The sequence below is a fragment of the Astatotilapia calliptera genome, chromosome 22 (assembly GCF_964374335.1).
Source record: "Astatotilapia calliptera chromosome 22, fAstCal68.1, whole genome shotgun sequence".
Classification (NCBI taxonomy): domain Eukaryota; kingdom Metazoa; phylum Chordata; class Actinopteri; order Cichliformes; family Cichlidae; genus Astatotilapia; species Astatotilapia calliptera.
In genome coordinates, this window is record NC_137442.1 from 7,825,335 (window position 1) to 7,834,478 (window position 9,144).

General features: G+C 36.9%; 1 protein-coding gene across 4 annotated transcripts; it reads left to right on the forward strand.

Moving 5' to 3' along the window:
* The first annotated feature begins 2,111 nt into the window (after positions 1 to 2,111).
* LOC113014854 (uncharacterized) lies at positions 2,112 to 6,475 on the forward strand. Of its 4 annotated transcripts, XM_080296364.1 has the most exons (11): positions 2,112 to 2,167; positions 2,262 to 2,330; positions 2,736 to 2,846; positions 3,690 to 3,767; positions 3,973 to 4,041; positions 4,198 to 4,257; positions 4,412 to 4,471; positions 4,951 to 5,102; positions 5,199 to 5,323; positions 5,847 to 5,920; positions 6,145 to 6,281. In XM_080296364.1, exons 2-10 carry the CDS (start codon positions 2,300 to 2,302, stop codon positions 5,866 to 5,868), a joined length of 708 nt encoding a protein of 235 aa, XP_080152490.1. In that variant the 5' UTR covers positions 2,112 to 2,167; positions 2,262 to 2,299; the 3' UTR covers positions 5,869 to 5,920; positions 6,145 to 6,281. The 4 variants fall into 4 exon arrangements, with proteins under 4 accessions (XP_080152490.1, XP_080152489.1, XP_026012421.2 ...); XM_080296363.1 differs by lacking the exons at positions 5,847 to 5,920; positions 6,145 to 6,281 and adding an exon at positions 5,589 to 5,779; XM_026156636.2 differs by lacking the exon at positions 5,847 to 5,920 and having other exon boundaries at positions 2,119 to 2,167; positions 6,145 to 6,475.
* The last annotated feature ends 2,669 nt before the right edge of the window (positions 6,476 to 9,144 follow it).

Below are 9,144 nucleotides of genomic sequence, written 5' to 3' on the forward strand. Positions count from 1 at the left end.
CTGAAATAGACAGAGTTTTGGACCCAGATTACGCCGCGAGGCTCCTGACTACGGTAGCTGTAATGCTCCGACAAACCATCAAGCAGTGCAGCTTCGTAGTTTACCAAAGTCGTACTAAAACATTTTTTGACAGATTTTTGAGTGAAGAAACATAACAGTGAAGAAAAAAACATTGTGAATCATTGAAAGCCCCCAGCAACCTATAGGGCTATAGCAGCATAAGTATGGGAGGGTTCAAACTCACCTAATCCAGCCTTATCTACAAGCTTTATCAAAAGAAAAGTTTTAAGCCTAATCTGTCTAAGCCTAAATATTTGATTAATGTGCACATTAGTCTTCACAGTGTTACTGGAGACCAAGGTAATACATTCCAGATTAACCTCAGTTATATATGAATTTAGAAGCAGGAAATTAGAGATTATCTAGGCCTGTATATTGTTAAGACATTCCTGCAGTTTAAGTAGTTGGTGTGTGTCTATATAGTCTCAAACACTGCACAGAGATCTCTTCAAACAAAGCATTCTTCTGTTGAAGATCAGTTAGCTTTTTTTACAAATACTCTTTGAAATAAAAGGAAAGGTGGGGTTTGGTCTATAATTAACTTAAACCAGATAGCTGGTTTAAGTCATTGCTTTTAAAGTAATGGTTTAATTACTGCAACCGTAGAGACCTATGGTACATAGCTCATTAACAGAGATAGATCATATTTCAGATTGAAGCTTAAATTAATGATAGGACATTTTTGAGCTGTCTTGTAGGAATGGGATCTAAAAGACAGAGGGATGGTTTGGAGAAAGGGATTACTGAAATGAACTAAGAAAGATCAATTAGAGAGAAGGAGTCTAAACAAACATCCGTTTATGCTCCAGACATAATGGTGATAGATCCTGCAAAACACCTCATAAAAGTATTTGTAGGAAACCAGCAGTGATTGGACATAAATCTGTATGTGTCTAAAAGTCAGTTCAAACTATAAAATAAGTTGAACAGAGGGTGCAGTGAGGCTACTTTTATTAAGCTAACACCAAAAACATGTCGAGCTTCCTTCCAAAAATGTTTAATAAAAAAATAAAATATCCTAAAATAAATGGAAACAATATGTTGTGAATTTTATATGCAAACAACTGCCAGAAAAGTCATGGTTATTACTGTGAGCCGTAGATGTGCAGTTTGAGATGTTACAGTGAACACTGTGAATTTTTTATTGAAATTAATGATGTGGTGTGTCTAAAACTATTATCTATTAAAAAAGAAGAAGAAAAATTAAGATTCAAATGCACATTAATAAAACATTCAAAGCTCCTAAAAATAGATGAAAACAGATGGCACAGATGAGCAAGTTATTTAAATTAACATCTGAGATCTTGCCTTTATTAAATCATATTAACTAAAAATAGGTGACCTCGATGATACTGAAAATAATTAGCTTTATAATTTTAAATGAAAGACAAATTAAATTGTTTTTGAAACATGGAGTGCAGATAAAGTGCAGTGAGAGAAATCGCTATAATTGACAAACATATGTAATGTCCTTGTAGCTGAACAAAGCTACACTGTGTTAGGAATAAATAGGAGAGGATAGGATAAAATAGTAAACAAGCATGACAAATTATGTTTTCAAAAACATTTGAAAGAGTATTTTGAAAAACTAAAATTCAAAATTTCTGTCAAAAATCCAAACACAACTTGTTTCATGCACAAGAAAATGTTTAGCATCTTATATTACACTAATATCCAACAATCTAAGCCATTCTGCATGAAAGGCTTAAAAGTTCCTAATATAACATTTGTTCTTATTGTTAAATATACAGTAACTGGTCTTCTGTTCCACTTTGTTTTTTACATTTTAATGTTGTATTTAAGGTAAATAAACACAACTATTGATGTGTTAATGATAATATTTCTAATACTTGTAGCTAAACAAATGTTTGAAATGAGTTTTTGTACAGCTCATTACTTTTAAGCAGGTTTTTTAACTGCTGTTTGAGAAGCGTCATTGACGGTAATATTTTTTTTCTACTCTAGTATCTGTTTGAATTTGTCTTGAAATAGATAAGCTGCGACCCTCCCATCCTTTAAAGTCATCAGGAAGTTAGGTTTTTTTTAACAGAGAACTGTGAAAAGTGCCTCACTTCTTTTTGAAAAGCCTGAGGTGAGGGTCGCAGAGGTGAATCTTGATGCTAAATTTTCAGTAAATATTGAAGGAATTGATTAAATAATAAGCACCAGTTTCTTTTTGTTTTTTTTATTGTGAAACACAGGTGGACTAACTCTGAAGTCAGGAGCTTGAAGCTTCAGCATGATGAGCCGTCCACAGAAATACATAGAAGGTAAGAATGTGGTGGTAAATCAACAGGGAGGAGAAAAAGCTACACTTTTTGTGAACAATGCTGTTTTCATAGAATGTAACAGCTCCTGAAATTAAACAATACTCTTATAGTTAAAATATCTCAAGCAGGGCTTTGTCACATGAAATTATGAAAAACCTTATGAAGAAATTTATGAAGAAAAAAATTTGTCAGCCATTTTGCTGTCTAATATACAGTGTGTCATGTTTCCCATTGGTCTAATCCAGCTGTGGTTCTCACCTGTTTTAAACTTATATAGTAGACAAACAGTGAAATTATATTAAGCGGTGAAATATCTTTACATCTGTCCTCAACTGCACTAGAGTTTGAACTATTTATTAAACGTTTATGTACTTGTGTGTTCACTTTCTGTCTCCTCTGAATCAGGTGAAGCTCTTCACTCTCAACATGCAAAATCAAACAATGCGTTAAAGCTCAGAGTGGCCGTGCTGGTTGTCTGTGTTCTCCTGGTATCGGCTCTCGTGGTAACTTATCTCTGTGAGTTTGTAGTTTTATATATATGTCTTTACTTAAATAAGCGTCTGATTTATCATAAATTAAATGAGAATCAGAATGTTTATATTAAATTTTTTTAAAAGAAACTCAACTTATGACCTTTTAATTCATCTGCATCATATGAAATACTTATATTTTAAAGTTCTAACAGGCTTCAGAACAAATCTGTCCACTACTTTAACTAAATATAAAAAGAATTTTTGAAAGTATTTTAGCTCTTAACAAAGGTCAGTGAGCTATATTATCACCTGCTTTCCTATAACACTCAGTGTCGAGTCCTTGCTTCTGTCTTATGCAACACATGCAGTCAGTTTATAGCAGTCAATTATTGATTTATTATGGTTAAGAAAACCTGATATAAATTCATAACATGTCATAATTTGAGTAATGACATAATAAATAATTGGATGAATGGCAAAGTCATTCATCAATGTGTTTTACTCTGAGGTGGAACTATGCTTTTTAATGCTTTATTTTATTGTGATACACATATATATTAGTTTATATTATCTATATATTAGTTGATTACTTGCAGATTAATTATGATTTTATGATTTTATTATGATTTTTAATGAAATTATATTCAATTAAAAAGAAAGCATTTAAAAGCATTGTTTTACTTTTCAGTTAAATCATAAAACACTTTATAAGTGGTCGCTCTATGCATTCATTTCACAATGACATCAGAAAGGTTCTGGTAACGAAGATCTTCTCATTGGCTATAGACTCTACAGATACAAATGCAAATACACTTCATAGAGATTAAGTGAAACCAAAAATATTACTGACTATTTAAATTTTTTCTTATTTTATTTTTTTAATAAGTGTTTGAGCTTTTGAAAACCAGGGAAAATCTCAGAAATCTTGAACTGAAGCAGAAAACCATAAAAGCCGATGTCACAGGTAAGAATATAAGACTCCAGTAATATAATTTTATACTAAACTCTTTCATTTAATCACGTAACACATATAATATTATTAAATTTTGCTTATTGTTTTTTCCTAAGATTTTAAGCAGGAAACATTTTCATACTTGTTATTGATCCTGATGAATAATTGCTATTCTTTTTTTTTAATCCTAATCTTTCTCTTTGTATTGTTTTTTTAGAGAGACTGCCTGAAATCAAACCATGTAGTACAGTGCAGCCCACATGTCCAGAGCCTGAAGTAAAAATTAGTACGTTATGAATTGCCAAAAGAGATTTAATAAGCAAATAAATAAAAATATGAAATTATATATAATATATAAAAATATATAGCTTCAGGACCCAAGGAGCAGCATGCTGAAAACTTAATGAAAATCAATTATTTTTTAATTTCTTTTTCAAAACAGTAACACAACCGTGCAACATAATACAGCCTACAACCCCACAACCTACTGAAATAACCACCAGTAAGTTTTAGATTTTGTTTTGTTTTTGACACATTGTTTTATCCTCTGATTAAGGAAACGGGATAAAAGGAGAATTGTCTTGCAGCCAAATAAAAAAAATAGATGATGTTGCTGAAATTTTTACAAAAATGTTTTTATCTCTTATCCATACCAGTAACACAATCATACACCATGATACCGACTACAACCCCACAACCTTCTGAAATAACTACGAGTAAGTTTTATATTTTGCCACTGAAATGTTTTTGTTAATCCTCTGATTAAAGAAACAATGATGGACTGACAGAATCAGTATGTTAGATTTCAACTGCAGGCCAGTCTCCTAATACAGCGGTCCCCAACCCCGGGCCTCGGACCGGTACCGGGCCGCGAGAGTTGAGGCTCAGGTGTGAAATGTATAGTTTTCAGGGTTTTTATCGGTCTTCAGCGTTATTTTGTTATCGTTTTTATCGTTTACTCGGTTTTCCTGGGTCTTTTCACGTGTGTTCTGAATAAATCTTCTTTTTTTCGGTACCGGTACTAGTTTTATTTTGTTGTATTTATCCGCAACACCTTAAAGGCCGGTCCATGAAAATATTGTCGGGCATAAACTGGTCCGTGGCGCAAAAAAGGTTGGAGACTGCTGTCCTAATACATAAAAATGAACATGTTTTCTTCCACATGACTGAAGTCTTTAATGTATTCCCCTCAAAGATGATCCATGTTATGAATGTGAAGATGGCTGGAAGCAACATGGAGAAAATTGCTATTTTTTCTCCACAAGAAAATCATCCTGGGATGCAAGCAGAACTGTATGTAGAACTCAAGGAGGAGACCTGGTTAAGATAGACAGCAGTGAGGAGCAGGTATAAAACATTTATGCAGGTTCATGATCTCAAACTCATATTTCATCCAAAGATGGGAAGTTTCACAAAGTAATTTAATCAAATGTTCCTGTTTAGAGTTTCTTGAGGACAACCATTCAACAAATAACAGGGAGCTATGTGATTTATTTCTGGATCGGACTGACAGACTCAGCAGAAGAGGGCAGATGGTTGTGGGTGGATGGCTCACCGCTGAATGAAAGGTTTAATTAAATCCAATTACATTATATTACATACACAAACAGTCAAAAGTTTGGACACACCTTCTCATTTAATGTTTTTTCTTTATTTTCATGACGATTTACATTGTAGATTCTCACTGAAGAGATCAAAACTATGAATGAACACATATGAAATTATGTAGTAAACAAAAAAGTGCAAAATTACTCAAAAAATGTATTATATATTATATTATATTATATGTATTATATATATTTTTAAAAAATCCCCACTCGCCCATGCGGGCAGTCTATCCTTCGACCTCAGTTCCTCTACCAGAGGCCTGGGAGCTTGAGGGTCATGCCCAGTATCTTAGCTGATCCTAGGACTGCGCTCTTCTGGATCTCCACTTGGAGCCACTTGCCTTCTCGACCATCCTAGGGGGCGTCTCCCATTTTGACCTTGGGACTTTCCAGCCCTGGTTTGGTAGACCCCAGCCTCTATGGATCTTGTGCTCAGAGCTTGTTCCTGTGCTTCTATGATTAGTGCCTCTGTGCTGTCTTTCAGTCCAGCTTTATCCAGCCACTAGTAGGATTTCTGGATATCAGCCACCTCCTCTATCCGCCAGTGACAGTGAGGAGGTAGGAGAAAAGAGAGGAGAGAAAAGAAGAGAGAGAAGAAGGGCAGAGAGACAGGGGGGGGGGGGGGGGGGAACACAAACAGTGGGAAAGAAGAGACACGTTTCATGACATGCAGTAGTGGCATATTAAAAAATTGAACAAATTCTGAAAATTTTTTTATTCATTTTCACAATCAAAGTTACCAGCTTTCACTGTTGCTGTTCTTTCTGTTCTTAATCGATTAGGTTGACATTCTGGTTCTTTCATGAGCCAGATGATTGGACTGAGGAAGATTCTGATGGAGAGGACTGTGCGAGGATGGGGCCAATGTATTGGTTTGATAAATCATGCAAAGCACGTGACAGAAGTATTTGTGAGAAACCAGCTGCTGCTGTGTGTCCTCACTTCAGTTCAGGAACAACAGTGAGAGTAGAGGACACAATGAGCTATTTTTCTAAAGCTAATGCTGCAAACATTTAAAGTTTCCATTAAGAAATGTTTAATGAAAAAACTATATCTATCTATCTATCTATCTATCTATCTATACTGTTTGCAAATAAATAAATGTGAAATGTTTTTTTGTGCCTGGTCTTCTTATTCATGTATTATGGGTTAAAGCACCAATGATACCTGTGAATTCCTTATTTTTTCTCTTTATTCATAATCTTTAAGAATTTACAAAAACAATTTCCTGGAAAATGTGTGAAGAAAAAAAAGACCTCAGTCTGTTTTTCTGTGCCGCTTAAATAGTTACAGGGATGTTATTATACCTTTACCTGCTGCATGATCTTTTGAAACTGTAGATATTTTGTGTATAAATAATAAAGAAAAGTACTACACCTAAAGACAAATGAAAAAATTGAGTAAAACAGAAACACAAATAGAGGGTGCTGCATGTCGACATCAAAAAATTTGCTTGTCAAAAAATTAAACTGCATAGCGAGATTTCAATATTATTCAAAATAAGTAGTTTTAAGTGAATCCAATTACAATGCAACTCATTTTAAAGCATGCAGTTTACATTAAAGATAAAGTCTTCTATTTATCCTTTAAAATTTTGCACAAAACTTTGAAGTTAAGGAAGTTCTTGTAATTATTTCTTGCTGAAATCATAAAGATAGACAAGAGCTCATCATGCCAAGACTTCTTTTCAGAATTTGTAGACATAGTTATGGTCAAGTTTGCATACACTCATCAGGGGCATGAATGTCGTGGTAATTTGGAGACTTTTAGAATAGAATAGAATAGAATAGAATAGAATAGAATTCAACTTTATTGTCATTGCACATGCACAGGTACAGGGCAACGAAATGCAGTTTGCATCCATCCAGAAGTGCTTTAATGATATAGATATATTACAATATATATTAGCAATAATATAGATATGTGAGTATATTACAGAAATGGGTCTATTATGGTATGTTATAATGTACACGGTATGAAGTATGTTGTGAATATTCTATAACTATAAGTATGTACAGGCTGTAGTGAGTACAAGCTATGTACAGGCTATGAGGCTTGTGGGCGACCGTGGCTCAGGGGGTTGGGAATCGCATCTGTAACCGGAAGGTCACCGGTTCGATCCCCGGGCTCTCTGTCCTGGTTGTTGTGTCCCTGGGCAAGACACTTTACCCTACTTGCCTACTGGTGTTGGCCAGAGGGGCCGATGGTGCGATATGGCAGCCTCGCTTCTGTCAGTCTGCCCCAGGGCAGCTGTGGCTACAACTGTAGCTTGCCTCCACCAGTGTATGAATGTGAGAGTGAATGAATAGTGGTATTGTAAAGTGCTTTGGGTGCCTTGAAAAGCGCTATATAAATCCAATCCATCATTATTATGAACAGGATATAAATATGAAAAACTATACAGAATATGAAATAAATAACTTTACAGAATCTGAGATATACAGCTATACAGAAATGGGAACTATGCAAGTTGTAGGATTAAAGATTATCGAATGTACAGAATGATTATTTACACAGAGCTATACAGTAGTGCAGTTAAGATAAGTGAGGGTGTAGATAGTTTCTACAGAGGCTATATAAAGTGCTAGTGGTTGTGAGTGGTGGTTCAGTCCATGTTATTATTGTGTGTTTGAGGGTACAGTTGTCCATTGTGGGTGTGTATATGTTCAGTCCATGAGTTTAACGTGGGTCAGATGTCAGGAGGCAGAGTTCAGGAGTCTGACAGCTGTGGGGAAGAAGCTGTTCCGGTACCTGGTGGTCTTAGTCCGGAGGCTCCTGTGGCGCCTCCCAGAGGGCAGGAGGGTGAAGAGTCCATGTGATGGGTGACTGGGGTCTTTGATGATTTTCCCAGCCCTTTTCAGACACCGCTTCCTGTAGATGTCTTTTATGGCAGGAAGTGGTGCTCCGGCGATGCGCTGGGCAGTTTTCACGACCCTCTGCAACGCCTTCCGGTCCGAGGCAGAGCAGTTCCCGTACCAGACTGTTATACAGTTGGTCAGGATGCTCTCGATGGTGCAACGATAGAAGTTCACCAGGATGTCTGAGGACAGGTGGTTCTTCCTCAGAGTCCTCAAGAAGAAGAGGCGCTGGTGAGCCTTCTTGACCAGCTTGGAGCAGTTGGTTGTCCAGGTGAGATCCTCGGAGATGTGGACTCCCAGGAACTTGAAGCTGCTCACACGCTCCACAGCCGTCCCCTTAATGTGGATGGGTGGATGTGGGTCAGCATTCCTCCTGTAGTCCACGATGAGCTCCTTGGTCTCCTCGGTGTTAAGCAGCAGGTTGTTTCTGTCGCACCACTCAGCCAGATGATCCACCTCCTCCCTGTAGGCGGCCTCATCGTTGTCACTGATGAGGCCAATCACCGTGGTGTCATCTGCAAACTTAATGATGGTGTTGGAACCATCAGCAGGTCTGCAGTCGTGGGTGAAGAGGGAGTAGAGGAAAGGGCTCATCACACAGCCTTGTGGTACACCGGTGTTCATCGTGATTGTAGATGAGCAGCGGTTATCCAGCCGGACATGTTGGGGGCGGTTGGTCAGGAAGTCCAGTAACCATTTGCAGATGATGGAACTGATGCCCAGGTCTGTCAGTTTCCTGATGAGTTGTGAGGGGTGGATTGTATTGAATGCTGAACTGAAGTCTATAAACAGCATTCTGGCGTAGGTGTTGTTGTTGTCCAGGTGTGAGAGGACAGAGTGCATTGCGATGGAGACTGCATCCTCTGTGCTCCTGTTCTGGCGGTATGCAAATTGGTGGGGGTCCAGGGTGGGGGGGAGACAGGA